At 48.5% G+C, this 18778-nt stretch overlaps 1 protein-coding gene across 2 annotated transcripts in view; it reads left to right on the forward strand.

Annotated features, from left to right (window-relative positions):
- LOC120374880 (aryl hydrocarbon receptor-like) overlaps window positions 1-17279 on the forward strand; it is a 113403-nt gene extending 96124 nt beyond the window's left edge. For both annotated transcript variants that reach the window (XM_039495283.1, XM_039495284.1), the window contains 5 exons: window positions 2307-2509; window positions 5448-5557; window positions 7725-7866; window positions 11402-13061; window positions 15350-17279. In XM_039495283.1, coding sequence (XP_039351217.1) covers window positions 2307-2509; window positions 5448-5557; window positions 7725-7866; window positions 11402-13061; window positions 15350-15505 — 2271 coding nt within the window. In that variant the 3' untranslated portion in view covers window positions 15506-17279. The remainder of the gene's footprint in view (window positions 1-2306; window positions 2510-5447; window positions 5558-7724; window positions 7867-11401; window positions 13062-15349) is intronic.
- Window positions 17280-18778: the final 1499 nt, after the last annotated feature.

An 18778-nucleotide genomic window follows, 5' to 3' on the forward strand; every position in this document is an offset into this window, starting at 1 on the left:
TTGATAAGAAATCTGTTGCAGCACAAACACTGTCATTGCCAAGGAAGGCTAAAAAAGAGCGAGAAGTGGGCAAAAGGAGACAAGGATCTGGAAATCGCACCTTTTTCTAAGGATATGTCAACACTGCAACTCAACACCTAGGGCTCATGGGTCTCAGGCTGCAGGACTATAAAGCTGCAGTATTTGGCTCTGGGACCCGCTGGATTTAGACACAGCTACACTCTGTGTATAATAGTTACTGTCCTTAGGGAACAGATGATGATGCTTCGCAACTGCCTCTTGGGGATTATGTAACAAAATAAACTATTTGAGTGAAAGTTAGTACACAGCAGAATCTGCTGTTGAATTAAATTAACCAAGTATTTTTAACTGTTGCCTCTAGGAGGAAAATGAAAATCACATGCACAGATTCTGAGTAATTGCACGTGGTAATGGTTTGGTTTTTATATTCAGAATTGATTTCATTTTAACAAGCACATTAATACGGGTTGCTGTCAGGGTTCCCCCACACACACTCTGAACTCTGGGGTACAGATGTGGGGACCCGCATGAAAGACCCTCTAAGCTTATATTCTACAAGCTTAGGTAAAAATTTCCCCAAGGCACAAATTCCTTTCCTTGTCCTTGGATGGTATTGCTGCCACCACCAAATGATTTACACAAAAATTCAGGGAAGGGTCACTTGGAATCCCTATCCCCCCAAAATAACCCCTTCACCCCCTTTCCTGGGGAGGCTTGAGAATAATATACCAACTAATTGCCTTAGCAATGTGAGTACAGACCAGATCCTTTATCTTTAGGACACTAAAATCAATCAGGTTGTTAAAAGAAGAACTTTATTATAAAGAAAAAAGTAAAAGAATCACACCTGCAAAATCAGGATGGACAGTAACTTTACAGGGTAATAAAAAGATTTAAAACACAGAGGATTCCCCTCTGGACTCAGCTTCACAGTTACAAAAACAGGAATAAAACTACCTTTGTAGCATAGGAAAAGTCACAAGCCAAAACAAAAGATAATCTAACGCATTCCTTGCCTTAATTATAATTTCTGTAATTTTAGATGGATCATTCCAGGTATGTTTTCAGGAGATGTTGTACCTGCTTGGTCTCTCCCTCCATCCAGAGAGGGAATAAACGAAGAGAGCCACAAACAAATCCTCTCCTCCCTCCTCAGATTTGAAAGTATCTTCTTTCCTCATTGGTCCCTCTGGTCAGGTGCCAACTAAGTTATTTGAGCTTCTTAACCCCTTAGAAGTAAAGTGATTTAGTACAGCTGCCAGGGAGGGATTTTATGCTATCCTTCTCTTTATATTTATGGCATTTAAAAAAGAACCCTAATAGGTATTGGGGCACTATAGTAAAATCAAATTACTCAACAGAGTAAAAAAACATCATTTTTTAAACAAAACAATTATTGAAACCCTACATGTGTGCTTGAAGACATTAATTTGCGGAAATGGAGAGTGAGTGGTGACCCATTCCTGATAGGCACTTCCTTCCAGCTGCCAGGCAATATCACTTCCTGTATTTATTTCCAGTAACTTTTCAAGTTGTGCAGTCAGAGAACTAACTGAGGCCCATCCCTGCCTCTCACACCTGTCAGAAACAGCTCAGCAGCATGGCTGCTCGCTCTGGTTTTGCACTGGATGAACATGGAATGAAGGTGGGGTACGGATTGCTTTTGGGTGTGTGTTTGGAGATGGGAGAACTGGAGTGTGTTAGCAACAATGCTGCAGGCAGCAGGAAGGGGGAAGGGAATTCATAAGTCTTTCCCCTTTACTTCTCGGTTCCCAACTTGTAAGGTTTTGGGTGGGATGGGTTGTGTCCTGCCACCACCGAAACTGCACTGTAATTTTGTTTGTGAGCTCACATGAATAGAGATCACAAGAACAGGTCCTACCTATGTCCTGACCTTACAGGATGGGTCTAACCTGGTTTATGGCATTGTTGCCACAGCTACACTGTAATAAGACCTGTGACACAGCCACAACTGGCCTGGGTCAGCTGACTCAGGCTGCGGGGCTATTAAATTTCAGTGTAGACTGTCAAGGTCTGAGGCCCCGTGAGGGAGGAGGGGTCTAGACTCAGTGGCAGGGGATTTTTATCACTGTGCTCCAGCAGCACCTCTGAAAATCTCCTCTGAATAGCATACCGCCCCGATGATGCACTCTTCCCCTCGGCCTGGCTTGTTTGTTTGCATTTACTTATTAACAAATGCTGCATTTGCTTTAAACAGGCCTTTCATTGCTGAAGTTACCAGCCCAATTTGGTTCCAGAAGTGACTCCTAATTTTTCTTTTCAAGGCTTTAAACCTTCAGGGCAGGTTGAAATTTCTCCACGGCCAGAATAAAAGGTCTGAGGATGGGTCCCTGCTGCCTCCCCAGCTGGCTCTCTTTGCCATCTCCACTCCCTTGCAGCCCCCCTCCATCCTGGAGGTCAGAACCAAACACATGCTCTTCAGAACCAAGCACAAACTGGACTTTACCCCCGTGGCCTGTGATGCCAAGTAAGTACAGAAGTTGGGATTGATCATGTTGGCATGTGCTGTTAAACAAGATTTTCCCCAAATACTCTCGCAAGCAAGACTCACGTTACATTCAGATAGATGCATGTTGCAGAGGCAGGCGCTGTCTGTGTGTTCCATGTTTGTGCAGCTCCTAGCACAGGGGGGTCCTGGGCCATGATGGGACCTCTGAGGAACTGCTGAACTGCAAATAAATTAATTATAACAATAATTACTTAGTAACTGTTTGTTTATTTTTTTAAGATGTGGTTAATACAGCTAGTTGAAATTCTTTTTAACAAAAAGGGTTTGGGGGAGGAAAATGACTTGGTTTTTTTGCAAAAAATTGTTAGTGTTTTTTTCTGGGGGCAGGGTACTGTTGATCAGCCATGTTGAAATTGTTGTCCAAATGGCTATTCAAGATTTTCAGTTACTGGGAACATGGTTTTTGGTAAATGAAAGGTATTGTTAACCAGGTCAGGAACGTTTTTGAGTAAACACAATTTGGTGGGTGGAGAAATTAAAAAAATAGTTTAAAAATAAAAAGGGAGGGGTGCATTTAGACTCCTTCAGCATGGAAACAACATTTTCATAACCAGTAGTTAATTTTTTGGCTAACTGTAGTAGTCAATATCCTTGCTTATGGAAGTGAAAGACTCGTCCCATGGGTTAGAGTCAGACACAGATAGCAAGTGGCTGGCGAGGTTTCTCTGCAGACCTCTGCCAATGCACCCTTACCTGGACCTGCAGTGGGTGAAGAATGGTTTTCCTCTGTGCCCTGCCCAATACCACCCCACCCGTGGGCCAGAGCACAGAGTAGGGTTACCAGGTGTCCGGTTTTCGACGTGGATTGCACCCTCAGCAAGTTTGCAAATGACACTAAACTTGGAGGACTGGTAGATACGCTGGAGGGCGGGGATAGGATACAGAGGGACCTAGACAAATTAGAGGACTGGGCCAAAAGAAACCTGATGAGATTCAACAAGGACAAGTGCAGAGTCCTGCACTTAGGACGGAAGAATCCCATGCACTGCTACAGACTAGGGACCGAGTGGCTAGGCAGCAGTTCTGCAGAAAAGAACCTAGGGGTTACAGTGGACGACAAGCTGGATATGAGTCAACAATGTGCCATTGTTGCCAAGAAGGCTAACGGCATTTTGGGCTGTATAAGTTGGGGCATTGCCAGCAGATCGAGAGACGTGATCATTCCCCTCTATTTGGCATTGATGAGGCTTCATCTGGCCACATGTGTTCAGTTTTGGGCCCCACACTACAAGAAAGATGTGAAAAAATTGGAAAGAGTCCAGCGGAGGGCAACAAAAATGATTAGGGGGCTGGAGCACATGACTTATGAGGCGAGGCTGAGGGAACTGGGATTATTTAGTCTGCAGAAGAGAAGAATGAGGGGGGATTTGATAGCTGCTTTCAACTACCTAAAAGGGGGTTCCAAAGAGGATGGATCTAGACTGTTCTCATTGGTACCAGATGACAGAACAAGGAGTAATTGTCTCAAGTTGCAGTGGGGGAGGTTTAGGTTGATATTAGGAAAAACTTTTTCACTAGGAGGGTGGTGGAATCTCCTTCCTTAGAGGTTTTTAAGGCCCAGCTTGACAAAGCCCTGGCTGGGATGATTTAGTTGGGGACTGGTCCTGCTTTGAGCAGGAGGTTGGACTGGATTTCCTCCTGAGGTCCCTTCCAACCCTGATATTCCTCAGTCAGCTGAGGAGGCCTAACTAGGCCTCTCTTCAGAGGGTTTCAGAGGGTGGGTGGGGGCTCAGGGTTGGGGCACAGGAGGAGGTTCGGACTGCAGGATCTGGGTGGCACTTACCTTAGGTGGCTCTTGGAAGTGGCGGCATGTCCCCCCTTCGGATCCTAGGCAGAGGCGCGGCCAGGCAGCTTGTGCGCTGCCCCATCCACAAGCACTGCCCCGCAGCTCCTATTGGTCTGGTTCCCGGCCAATGGGAGATGTGGGGCCAGCTCTTGGGGCTGGGGCAGCGTGCGGAGCCCCCTGGCCGCCCCTGCACCTAAGAGCCAGAGAGGAGACATGCCACTGCTTCCAGGAGCCGTGAAGAGTCAGGCAGGGAGCCTGCCTTAGCCCTGCTGTGCCACCGACCAGATTTTTAACAGTCAGGTCAGCCATGCTGACTGGAGCCATTGGGGTCCCTTTTTGACTGGGTGTTCCAGTTGAAAACTGGATGCCTGGTAACCCTACTCTGCTCTGGCCCACGGGTGGGGTGGTAGAGGGCAGGGCGCAGAGGAAAACCATTCTTCACCCACCTGCTCCAGGGAGGGAGGGAGCAATGCTGTTATCTCCAGTGCGCCCAGATCCAGACTCTGGGAGACCCCTGTCAGCAGGGGCGGCTCTAGGCACCAGCAAAACAAGCTGGTGCCTAGGGCGGCCAAATCTAGGGGGCGTCCCCTGCGGCCGGGGGTGGGCGGCAGGCTGGGCCGGCGGACCTGCCGCAGTCATGCCTGCGGGAGGTCCCCGGAGCCCCGGGACGACCGGACCTGCCGCAGGCATGACTGCGGAGGGGGCGCTCGTCCCGCGGCTCGGCTGGACCTCCCGCAGGCATGACTGCGGCAGCTCAAGCGGAGCCGCCGCGTCCGCGAACCGTCCGCGGCCGTGGGGGGTACAGCCAAGCCACGCGGGACCAGCGGACCCTCCGCAGTCATGCCCGCGGGAGGTCCGCTGCTCCCGCGGCTCTGGGGCGCCTCCCGCGCATGACTGCTTGGGGCGGCCAAAACGCTAGAGCCGCCCCTGCCTGTCAGGGGTGCTCTTACTGACCGTCTGCCCTGCGGATGAGGCGACGTCCCCACTGCAGCACTGTAAATAAGCTGGGAGTGCAATGTTGCTAGAAGCCTTTTCCCCAGTGGCTGGATTTTTGAAGGCCAGGCCGCTGGCCTCTCCCTGCAATCGCGGTGCTCTGCTCTTCTCCCCCAGAGGGAAGATCGTGCTGGGCTATACGGAGGCGGAGCTGCGGGTGCGCGGCACCGGGTACCAGTTCATTCATGCCGCTGACATGCTGCACTGTGCTGAGAATCACGTCCGAAGTAAGAGTGTTAAAAATCTCCCTCCCCCCCCATCCCAACCCTCCCACCACGGCGTGCTCCTCAGATTCCTGGGGGTCATGGCAGGAGCCACCAGCTCAGTTTGCTATGAAGTATGTGACCCTGGGGACTGGGTCCTATTCTGGCTTGCTCACTCTGCCACCCCTGTCAGCATGGGGATGGACGTCCAGCCCCTGTCCAGCCGACGAGCCCCTTTCTGTGCCGTGTTGTGCATTATACAAGAGTCTGGCGCTTGCAGCTACTGGTGTGCTGGAGGGACTCTGTCTGACTTAGCCAGAACTCCTGCCAGGGTCTCCACAGCAGCACATGCTCTGCCACCTGGAGACGCTGCCCCCTGACCTGGCCAGCTCTGCCCTCACCCTGCTCCCCTTCAGGGATCGCCCTGGCAGCATCACAGCAGGTAACCCTCTTAGCCCGTCCTTCCCGTCTGCGTCCCTGTGCAAGGCTGTGGGCACCCTGGCTGGCTAACCAGTCCTAAGGGCTTCAGGGGAACAGAAATCTGGTAGCTTCCCCTTTTAAATGCCATTCCTGGAGCCAGCTGCTGTAGTCCATGTTCATAGTCACATGGGAGTGATCACCATGGGAGCACCCCCTGCAAAGCCCTGTTACTCGGGCTTGGAACAGGCGGCTCAGAACATCCCCCAGAAAGAACTGGTGGGAGATAATTGGGGGGGTGCACTGGGGCTACCGTGGGGCTGCACAGTGCCACCAAGGCTCTGGCGAACACGACTGCAGGGTTACTCTTTGGCCCATCCCTGCATGGGGCAGGAGCTGATGGGGGTGGTGCCTGGATCCTTCCTTGTCCTGTTGTGAACCCACACCGGGCTGGGCCTAGTCTGGCCCAGGAACTTCTCCATTGCACATGATGGGTTCAAGTTTCCTACAGATAATTCTCGGCCCATTAGCAGGGCCTGACCCAGTGAGGCACTCAGAAGGGCATTGAGGGTGCTGGGCACCTAATCAGCTCTTTGGAGGGTAAGAGCCGGCATGAAGAGCTCCAGCATCCGCTGGTGCTCAGGATTCACCCTCCCACATGGAGCGGAGAGGAGCATCTCTATTTCCCCATCCCAGTGGTGCTGGAACCTTAGGTCACAGCCAAGTGTCCCACGTCAGGAGGGCAGGCACTATGACCTGGCCTTCGTAAAGGCATGAGCAATGCCTGATTAATTACTGAACGAAGGATTTCTGAAGGGACGGTGTTGATGTTAAGGACTGTGAATCTGTTGGACAAATCATGGCTTTGCCTCCTGCTTGTCTAATCAGGAGCCCATGGGGCGATCCACAAACTGAGCCACAGTGATGCTGGACACAATTTCCACTTCAGATTCGTGACCCCCAAAGCCAGCTTGGTTCAGTTATTTCCCCCAGCATCACCAAGTGACTTGAGCCCCTTCCAGGAGTCCTTTCTTGGTGCAGCATGTCATGCTCACGCTACAGGTCTGTCTCTGATGGATCTGACCCAAAACACATTGCATGTAACAGAAAGGGAGCCAAGTAAGAAATCCAGTTTAGCCATAGAAAGAAGGGGTATTCTGTAAAAGCAGCCATATAGAAAGGGTTAATTGTTTATATGGCCTCATTAAACAAGACACAGTTAGTGTGACCCTTCTCTGCCCCTTCTCTCAGGTCCCAGCCCCACACACGTGAGCATTCTAATTTGGCTTGGGGGGTAAAATTACCTCTGAGTCTTGTCTGACATAGCCATTTAAGAGGTTATGATTTTTCTAACATGGCTTTTATAAAAAGCATTGGCCAGATCTTCAGCTGGTGTAAATCAGAAATGCCTATTTACTCCAGCTGAGGATCTGGTCCTACTCCTTTAAAGAGCTAATTGTTCTGCCCCTCTCCCTTCCCAGATAACTTAATGCCACAGTGTCAGCAAATAAATGAACACACATGCAAATATTACTAGCATAGGTGTCATGAGTGAGAAAAATGAGGAATTGTCCTTGAGTGGCATTTGACCAGATTGGATGGACACAGCTGGGCCAATCTGTATTGAAGGGCTCGTGTGCTCCAGGACGCTTCAGTCTTGCAGAAATCGCAGTACCTCGTGACACCAGGGTTCTGCTCTGCAGCCATTGCACCCCCGATCCACCTCTGCAGATCAGGTGTCGCTCCTTGCATTGTCTTGGCATCTCTTTTCCAGTGATAAAAACGGGCGAGAGCGGCCTGACTGTGTTCCGTCTCCTGACAAAAGAAAATCAATGGAAGTGGGTCCAAGCCAACGCTAGACTCGTCTACAAGAATGGCAAACCTGATTACATCATCGCCACGCAAAGGCCGCTTGTGTAAGTGCCGGGGTACAGGCCAGGAGTGGGTCTAACCTCTCCTGGGTTCCAGAGGCTCTCAGGCTCAGAGTTTCAGTTCATAGGGAAGCTCTGATATAGTCAGAGTACGGCAGGTCACTTCCTTCATCTTCCTAGTATGCTGTCCTGCTTGTTGCTTTTCTCAGGAGGAGCAGCAGAGGCAATGACTATAATGAAAACAGTGTAATAATAATGCCTAGCTCTTATCATCAGTCGATCTCCAAGTGCTTTACCAAAGCCACTAGCTCCACTTTACAGATGGTGAAACCGAGGCATAGAGCAGTGAGGTGACTTGCCCAATGTCATCCAGCAGAACCAGGAATAGAAACCAGGGCTCCTGAGTTCCCGTCTAGCGCTCAAGCCACTAGGCCACGAATTATACAAAAACTTGGAAACTCGCCCATTGCTCGGGATGGGACCCAGGGACAAAAACCACTGTATTATTCTAAAGAACAAGAAAATACTCTGGGTTTGATTCTGATCTCACACCAGCGTCACACTGGTACACTGGCTAGAGGGGGGAGCTCGTGATTTACTGCACTGTTGGAGCAGAATCGGGCCCTTGCAAGCCTGGGCTCTGAAATTCCACGGTCCCCTCTGGCCTTCCCTAGGGCTACGTCATCCTCTCTGGCCGCTTACTTATGGCAAGAGAGGATCACATACCCCTGCTGCTCCCCTGCATCTTTCTCAACCCTCAGACGCTGGAGTGAGGGACATCACATTTTTTTATCCAACACACTGTTTTTGTTTTTAAAAAAATACATATGCTCATGCAAATAGCCAGAAACTTCGTATATTGACCTACAACATGATCCTGTGTACTACCAGCATACTGCAGATGCTAAGGTGGGAATTATGGAAGCTTGTGTCTTTTAGAGGCTGGTCTTCAGCAGTAGCTGTTTTCCCTTCAACCAGGAATGTCACAGGTTTTGCTAGAGCAAAATGTTAAAGACACTTTTAAAAGAATGCAGTAAAACAATAAATAATGTTGGGATTAACCCATCCTTTACTATTACACTCTGAACTGTGAGGTTAGCTGACCAGACCCGGGGGGGAGCAACGTTGCAACTCCAGTTTTCAAGACCCAAGTTTGCAGCTGTGATGGTGTTCACTCACGGCGCCTCCTGCTGGCTGTCCTGGGGATGAGCTCTGCTAGCTAATTATTAGTCTCACTGCCGTCACTTCTGCTCCAGGACCCACATCACTCCCAGAACCATGGTGTCCTCTTCATGCCACATCCCTATGGCCATGTCACGCTCTGTTCTCCCCCGTTCCGGGGGAACTGCAATCTGCTGTCCAGCCACTCCCCTGCAACCCATTGTCTGGCCACGTCCTCTGTGGCTGGTGCAGGGGGACGACTCAGGCCTGCTCACTACTCTGGGTCCCGGCTCAAAGACCCTGAAGATAGCCACCACTTGCTGTGTCCCCTCTGACTCCTCCGTTCCTTTCCCTGGGCCACTTCCCCGCAGCCCCCAACATCCTCTTCGTCCTTTCCCCAGGGCCCCAGCCTGTGAATCCTGCAGCCAACCAGGCACCATCTTTAGCAACTCCATCCCCAGTCGCTGCTAGCAGCACTGCTCCGTCCAGGGTGCTAGTTTCCTTCTGCCTGGCCAGGAGCCTGCTGTTCCCTCATCAAGCTCCAGGCAGCTACTGAACTTGCTCTGCCCTGCAGCTCTTCTCATATGGGCCTGCCCAACCCTGATTGGCTGCTCCTCACAGCCCCTTTCCTATTGGCTGCTTTTCGTGCAGCTGCCTGATTAACCCCAAACAGTCCAGTGTGGGACAGTCACCCCATCACAGTAACCCACAGAAAAGGGGCATGGGTGGCTCCATGCAGGGAACTGGATGGGGGTTTACTCCTTGCTGCAGGGAAGAGCTCAGACAGGAGACTCACCTCCCCAGTGGAGCAGATGTGCCTGCGTGCTACCTCCTTGCAGCTGTGGATGGTTTCCCCAAAGCTGCGCTGGAAATGCGCCTCCGCCTGCGTGAGTCTGCAGTGTGAGCCCCTGGAAAAGGCTGGCTAGCCTAGCTCCAGCACAGGCAGCTCCAGGCCCAACTACTTGGGGAAGTAGGTGACTAGGAAGCAGCTCAGAGAGGTGTGGTGCAATCGCTTCACTGCCCCTTCCTCGGGCAGCACAGCCACCTGGAGGAGCATCAGGCGGGGTGATATCAAGCACCGAGCCGTGCAGCTCGCAACCAGGAAAACTTGCCAGGCAGCTGAATTGATACTGTGTGATGGCAGCGTGGGGCCGCAGGACAGCCTTAAACACTGGGGCCAGATGCAGGATGTCCCACACAATGCGGTGCACTTGAGCTGCATTGTGCGACAACAGGCCAGTTATTGAGCCAAGCCAATGATACTTTCTGTGGCTGATCCTGGAAACCTTTTCTCCTACAAATAGTCCTGACTCTTGTGTGTGGTCTCCAACTTCACTGGGATTTCTCCCATGTAGGGGAACTACCTGCAGGAGTGAGGGGGTGCAGGGAGATTCCCTATCAGAAGTCATGAAAACACCACCAACACAACTGCAGCGGGTTTGCCCTCAGACTTTGCTTTGATCACGGGCTGCATTTTAGGGAGGTAAATGCTTGAACCTCCATCAGTGAACTCCCTGGCAAAACTCCCATTGACTTTAATGGCACAAGATTGTGACTGATACCCTGATATCACTTATATCATCAGTTAGGCATATGTGAGCTTGCTGTTGATGCACAGTCCCTAGCCTAGAACATCTCTCTACCATATGGGAATATCCCTCCGCGAGACCTTACCTTCACACAAAAAACCTGATAAATGCTATTGGGTTTGTTTTTTCAAGTCTTAGTTAGTGTCATTCTTCATACCATCCAGAGTTTCCATTTCTATTTTGTCCAGGATGAAATATAAATCCGGTGCAGCTACCTGACTTTGTACATGCACCAGAGAACCAAACACAACTCCCCTGTTTTAAGAACCTTATGTTAGTTCTGCATCAGATTCCAAAATTAAAGTCAAGGTTTTCCAGGAGCATAGGAATGGTCTGACTGGGTCAGACCAATGGTCCATCTAGTCCAATATCCTGTCTCTGACAGTGGCCAGCACCAGCTGCTTCAGAAGAAGAAACTTTGGAGTAGGCAGCAATGAAGAACTTTGGCAGGCTGGATTTTGTTAGTCTTTGCAACGTAACTATCATCAATGGGGCGCTGGTGTGTGTTTAACGGAAAGTTGATTTTGAACTACATTCCTTTCTCTTAGCAGTGTTAAAATCCAGTTTTGTTTGAGTGTAGCCTTCTGAAAGGGTTATATGTGAGGAAGACTTCAGACTATTTAATATCTCCTTTACCTTTTGTGCACAGAAGTCACTGGCCTAGGCTCCCCTCCCTCACCCCTCATATAAGATGCAAGCTTCCAAAAAAGATCTTTGATACCAGTGTTGACTATGTGAGTACTAGGGGGAATATTAACCTGTGTGATGAGTCATTCTAGGGCTCCTTGTGGGTATGTGTTCATAACCAATCTTGTCTTTGTTCTGTGCAGAGATGAAGAAGGAGGGGAGCACCTTCGGAAGCGTTCTATGCATCTTCCTTTTACCTTTGCTACAGGAGAGGCACTGTTATATCAAATATCCTACCCGCTTCCTGGCTTCCCTGACCCTTTCCACAGCAAAGGGAAAAACAACAGATCCAAAAAGAATTCTCAAAGTAAAGGGGGGAGGTCCCAGAAGGACAATGTAGACCCAAACTCTCTCCTGGGAGCCATGATGAGGCAAGATGAGGCTGTTTATGTCTCCCACCCGGCTTCTACTTCCAAACATTCCTTCAGCAGCAATCTCTTCAGCCACCTGGGAGAATCTGGCTTATTTGGGACTAGAGAAGAGAACTGGAATGCGGTTGCTAATCCATTGTCCTCTGGGGAAAATGGTCCCAAGCAGGAGCTAGATGATTTGAGGCAAGGGGACCCACTGTTGACCACACTGGATTCTCTCTCGATTAGCAGTGATGAAAACTGTTCAAATAATGAGCTGTTTAGTGCTTTGGAGGGTCTGGGGCTGAATGCTGAGGATCTGGAGCTCTTGCTGTTGGATGAGAGGATGGTGAGGGTAGAAATGGACTTGGATTATACTCCGTCTCTGAACGATCTATTAACAAACAATGAAATCCTCTCCTATATTCATGGTTCGCTTGTAAACAAAGGTGAGGATGAGCCCACTGGGGAGCAGCAGGCCTGTTCATCGTCAGACCCAGGCCAGAATCCAAGCCAAGACCTACTGGTGTATCCATCTCAGATGCCAGAGAAAGGATCCCAGTGCTCACCCCAGCCCCCGCCACAAAACCAGCAATCGCTGATCTTGCATCTCCCGCAGCAAATGCAGCAGCACATTGTGACCCAAAACCAGCAGAGCAGCCAGCCGTGGGAGCAGCTGTTGCCCTCAGTTCTCAGCCAGCCAACACCCTCGCTGGTGAAGCAGGCTGCTGAGGATAGCAGCCTGCAGTGGAGGCCACCTGCAGGAACGGCCAAGCTTGGGCTGTCTCCATTTGTACAGTCATCTCTTGGTCATCAGCAGCAGAGTGCACTGTGGGTCAGACCTCATGGATCAAACCATCTCCATCAACCCATAGAAATCCCTTACCAACACAAGCAACATGGGCAGCAGCTGGAGAGTAACCTCCACGCAGTGCAGGGAGCACATCAACCACTCCTGCAGCAAAGCCTGCCCTGCAGCCAACAAAACCGGATCCAGGCGCACACAGAGCCGCAACTGAAACAAAAACCAACCCTAGTGGGTACCACATGGCAGGGCTATAGCTACAGGCCTGCAAATCAGCCACCCAGGGGGCTCCCAGCACAGATCGGTAGCTATGGTGTTGAACAGGAGCTGAGCTCCCAGCTCTGCCCAGCTCAGGTGCCAAACACAGGAGTGTCCACCATTCATTTTTACCTGAACGGGCTGTCCAACATGGAGATAGGAGATAGAGGAGCATCCCAAGAAGAGATGACTCCGTATTCAGGTTCTGTCCCCCCTTCCTCATATCAGGTCATTTCTGCAAAGCAGCTGACCCCTGTTCCTTCAGAGTCCCAGTACCTGTGTCCAAATTCAGCCTTGGATCACTTTGTGAATATCCATGGACAACAGGAAGCCTCCATACACTCTTACGGGACACACACGCTGTTATTACGCCAGGATAATACCCATAAGGTAAGCAGCTCTTTTACATTGGAGCTAAAGATTTCCTGAATCTGTCACGTTTTAGCGCCTCGTCTAGTGGTGATTTCATTAATTTGGGGACTAACTCTCCTCCCATTTACCCCATTGTAAATCAGGAGCAACTCCACCATAGGCCATTGACTTACACCAATGTCAAGCGGCATCAGAGGAGGACCTGCCCCATTGGCCAAGCATTTTCAGAAGAGAGTAGTGGGTCGAGGTTTCTCACTTTTCAGGTGTCCAACCGGAGGTACCTGAAAGGGGCCCACTGTTCAGAGGATGGGAGCCCAGCAGTGTCTCACAGCTGGCCCCTTTAAGGAGTCTCAAGATGGGCAACTGAAATCACTAGCCCTTTTTGAAACTCTGGGCTTCTCCTTTAGTCTGCAAATACACACACATTGAGTTAGCCTGCCAGAGAGTCCTATTGAATTGTGGTGCACTGCGGTGAAAAATGGGCCTTTGCTAACCCTTTCTCCTATGATGAATTGAAGAACAAAAGAATTAAGAACATGCTGCATGGATTCCTGTCCTTAACAGGTGAACATTCCTGGCTCAAGTTTCCATAATGATCACGGCACAAAGTGTGCGGCAAAATCCTCACCTCTGTAGTTATGGACAGAAATGCCGAAAGAGTGATGGTTGCAACATGCCCATTGTTATTGCTCTGGCAAAACAAAGGTGAAGGACTGATTTTGCAGCAAAGATGTCAGAGTGCCTTTAGAACCATGCTTCCTATACAGGGGTGAAAGTAACTTAAAGGGCTTACTGGTACGCTGGAGTCCTGGAGGGGGGAGCATGGCCTCAACCAGAAGAGGCGGGGCCTTTCAAGATGTAAAGGACCTGGGGCTCTGGCTGTGGCTGGGAGCTCCAGGGCCTTTAAATCACCCCGGAGCTATCAGCTGCAGAGGCATCTGGGAGCCCCGGGGCTCAGGGGTGAATTAAAGGGCCTGGGGCTCTGGCCACCATAGAGCTCTGGGCCCTTTAAATCACTGTGCGAGCCCAGCTGCTGGAGCTCCCACGGGATTTAGAGGGCCCCGGGCTCCCTGCAGCAGCTGGAGCCCTGGGCCCTTTAAATTACCACTGTGGAAGCCGGTCCAGTCTGGCAGGCCGTACTGGCTCTTGCCAGTATGCTGTGCTGTACCATGCTGGCTTACTTTCACCTCTGCCCCTATAGGGCAGTTATCTGTCAGCGGTACTCACCTGTAGTATTTGAGTGCCTCATGCTCTTACATACAAGTTGCCTCATGTGCCCCTATTTCATAGAATATCAGGGTTGGAAGGGACCTCAGGAGGTCATCTAGTCCAACCCCCTGCTCAAAGCGGGCCAATTCCCAGACAGATTTTTGCACCAGATCCTGAAATGACCTCCTCAAGGATTGAACTTACAACCCTGGGTTTAGCAGGCCAATGTTCAAATCACTGAGCTATCCCCCACCCTGTCTTCCCTCAGCCCAAAAATGATTGTGTTTTACAAACTGAAGCACAGAGACTAAAATGACTTCTGTGCTTCAGCCTTGGGAGAGCAGTGATTAAAGCCACTGCCTCATGCTGTGCTGCTTCTCCATCAACACAGGCTCCACTCTGCCCCATGCCACCCAGCTCCACTCACTGCCTTCCCATTGGCTAGCCATTTGGGAACTGAGAGCCAATCAGGTTCTGAACAGACATCCTGCCCCCCAGCAGAAGGCAAGGGTAGGGCACACCTCTGCCAATAGAGAAGCAGTAACTAGAACTGGGTGGTATGGGGCAGAGCCCCTCCCCTACATGAGTGGTGGAGAGGTGGTTAGGCCAGCGAGTGGCATTTTGACCTGTCCTGAGCTGTGGCTCCATCCCATGCTTCTTCCCTATCTTCAAGGACTGTCCCTTGGTGAGAGAGACCAGTTGAGACCTTCCCCTTCCCCTTCCCCTGGAGAGTCCAAGACGGGCCAGGACTATGGCCAAGAATGGATTCTCCTTGTTGCACCCCAGTGAGGCACAGGGACAGCAAGTGACTTACCCCAGGTCACATAAGAAGTCTGTGGCAGACCAAGGAATTCCTAGATTCATCGATTCAGATTCCAAGGCCAGAAGGAACCATTGTGGCCATCTCATCTGACCTTCTAGATAGCCCAGGGCAGAGAACTGCCCCAAAATAATCCCTAGAACAGATCTTTTAGAAATTGAACCTGTTTCTCCCAGGTCCCAGATGACACTTTCCCCACTGGTCCATCTTTACCTTCAGTGTTTAAAACATTAAATCCTCTAGAACCCCTAAATGTTTTCTCTCTGTCTTCCCTCAGCCCGAAAATGATTGTGTTTTGACCAACGCTAATGTGGGATACCCCAGAGACTGCCTCCTGCCCAACAGAAACCCTGCTTCCTCAGACGAGCTGCATTCCTGCACAGAGCTGCTTCCAAATCATTCTAAACCCTCCAGCAGTGGCTTTTATCTCTAAGAGTGGACGATTAGATTGCCCAAACCAGGATTATTCAGACCATATGGAGAAAAAGCTGTGTTAAAGTTATGGAAAACAAGCAGCTATTTTTTCTGACTGTTTTTGTCTCGTCTTTTATTGTTTTTATCAACTTCACATGATCGTGATTGTGACAGACAAGGCTTGGCCAGGAGTGAGAAGGAATTTTACATAGTGGAGTTTAATTTTCACAAAGATATTACCGATCTGAGCATTGATGTTCCACCTACAGCAGTCTACTAGAGAGGTCGTGGCAGGGGGAAAACCACTTTTAATCCTTCACAACCCCTCTGTAATGCATTTGTAAAAATAGCCAGGGCTTGAGCTATGTACACAAAGTCTCATTTGTACGATTATCTCGGAATGGCTGAGAGTTTTTTGTGTTCTTTGCTTCATCAGCTGGGAGTTTCCAAATGTCAAGGCCCTATCTGTTTTCTTTCATGTTTCCCTGGTAGGGTTATCGATTGCAGAAAGGCAAAGACATCCAGCTACAAAGGAAAATCGGCTTGGAAATATCTTGATCCAGCCTCATAGCTTTCTTTTATAGCAGTCTTTTAAATTGAATACAAAACTAATGTTTTGCTGTAGAAAACTACATTTTAACATCAACAAAGACTACCCTGTTGAAGATGTGACACTGACATAACAAATCTTGCACTTTGATGAAAAGAGTTCTCTATTGCACTACACTAATTTTAGTTCTACTGTTATGTAAGATTGTTGGGTTGGTTGGGGTTTTTTTAAACACATTTAACCAGTCTCTACAATTTAGGACATTTTTATTTCTGTCGTTGAGCTCAGAGGTTTAACAGTGTAGATATTGTTTTGGTGAAGCTGCACCACTGTAAAAAAAGGAAAGATGTGGAATTTCACTAACTGTGCATGGATTGTAATGAATCTCTTCCTGCTGGGTTTGCCAAAGCTTTTCAGTTTGTGACAGTTTGCTTTTTAAAAAAAAAACACATTTCCATATGACATGGTAGACCATGAAACCAATCACATTCGTCAGAAAGTTACTGCCATGAACCAGTACCTGAGCTGCTGCTTTTCCAAACATAGCTCTGAAATCACATTCCACTAAGTCTGCAAACAACTGACCTATACTCTCATATTACATGGGTCCTTTCACAGCCAGACTTCAACATTCATAAGAGACGTTATCATTAACTGATTCCACAGATTTGAGCTGTAGGTATTGTAGTAAATATCACTGAGTGTCGTTTTGTTGTCTTCTGTATGATATGCCCAAGTTGGTTGGTTTTGATTCTCAGAGTATCTACCATGTATTCTGTCTGAAAGTGAATCTAAACCACTAAGACTATTCAAAGCCACAGGATCTCATGTGTAGGTATTTAACTATAAAAAATTAGGAGCAGACTGGCATATAAGCCATATGTTGTATCTGTGCCTAAAAAGATTGCAAACAAGTAGAGGACTTGTCTAGTTCAGAGGAAGAGTCAGATTACTGTACAGAGAAGTTTGCAATACGATAAAGAAATAAGTATAATGATACTTAATTTTAAATACGTGACATAGTGATATTTTCCCACAAAAGAAATACAGTCCATACATATGTATATAATATGAGCCGACATATATTTTTATGCTACTCCAGCAGAGAAAAACATATCTTATCTTCCCAAGGTATTCAAGTAATGTCCTTTGGAACAAGAAAAATTGACTACTCAAAGGATCAGAAATTATGGCCACCTGTTGTCAGAAACCTACCTTAAAAGAACATCCTTTCTGTATGATCAGCCTTGGTTTTGCATTAACTTTACATCTTTTTTATTTCAATAAAAAGTTTTGGCTCTTAGCACTTCTGTGATTTGCTTCCTTGACATCTGCGCTTGTTATTTATTATAAACAACCGCAGTGAAGTTCAACTTTCACTTCTCGTCCTTTTGTTTCATTAGGATCCTGATTCTGTAGCCACACCATTCCACACGTGTGATATGGGGTTGATTTTTTTCCTTTAAACATTACCAGTGTAATTTTATCATTGGCTTCAATAGGAGCAGGGGAAATACCTGTGCATGGGTGAAGACTTGTAAAGAAATTTGTCCATTGGATTTGACTTGAAACATCAGGTCCCTGTAGTGCTAGACAATGTACAAACACATAGTGAGAGAGTGCTTGCCTCAGAGGACTTCCCTGGACTAAATAGACAAAAGGTGGGAGAAGAATAGAGAAGTGATTCACCCTAGGTCATGGAGCAGGTCAGTTGGAAATAGAACCCATATCTCCTGGCTCCCAGGCTGAGATCTACCTGCTAGGCCACGCTGCTTCTGGAATTGCTACCCCCAAAATTGGTCCAGCGTGTCAGGCTGCTAAATCATTACAAATACTTCTTCCCCAAGCCAGTGTTTAAATTAATTTTAGCTTATTGCCAGCAGCTCAGACCTCACAGGCAACCCTCCAATAGCAAACTAGTGTATGTGCACAAAGGAGGAAAAACAACCATGCACACTAAGTTTAGGAATAGGATGTCAGGGGCCTGATTTTTTTTTTTTAACTCAGCCTATAGTTGTGCACAGGGGCAATTAATTGCTGGAGCAAATGGGAGTCTGCGGACATCTTATTACTAGAGCTTATCAGGAATTTTCTCCCAAAACAATTACTCTTGTTTTGCTCTCAATAACTTGTGTTTGGCTAAAGCAATATCTTCCCAAAAAGTGTTCAGCCTTGAAGCCAGCAAGCGATTGCTTCCCTTGGTAGCTTGTTCCAATGGTTAATCGTCTGTCCTGTTTGAAAATCCATGCCTTGTTTCTAGCTTACATTTGTGAGGCTTTGACTTCCACCCTTTGGTTCTAGTTTGGCTTTTCTCCATTGGATTAAAGATCCCTTTCATTTCCAGTGTTCTCTCCCTGCGAAGATGCTTATACACCATAATCAAGTCACTTCTTGATCTTTTTGATAAGCGACACAGATTGAACTCCTTTAGTCTCTCGCTGTCATACATTTTTTTTCAGCCCTAGAATAATTTGGGGGGCTCTTCTTTGTACCCTCTCCAGTTTTTCAACATTCTCTTTGAACTGGGGACTTTAGAACTGTGCTCTGGATTCCAGTGTCAGTCTCACCAGTGCCAAAACCAGAACTAAAGTTACCAATCAGAGGGATGGATGTCCTAGTGGTGTGAAGGGAAACAATGTTCTTTAATGTGCAGCATGAAGGTGAAGAGAGTAGCAGCATATGGCAGTAAGTGCATGTAGCCCTTTTGGCCACAGTATCACATTTGAAGTGCCCGTTAGCCAG

Source organism: Mauremys reevesii, linkage group 11 (genome assembly GCF_016161935.1).
Source record: "Mauremys reevesii isolate NIE-2019 linkage group 11, ASM1616193v1, whole genome shotgun sequence".
NCBI lineage: Eukaryota > Metazoa > Chordata > Testudines > Geoemydidae > Mauremys > Mauremys reevesii.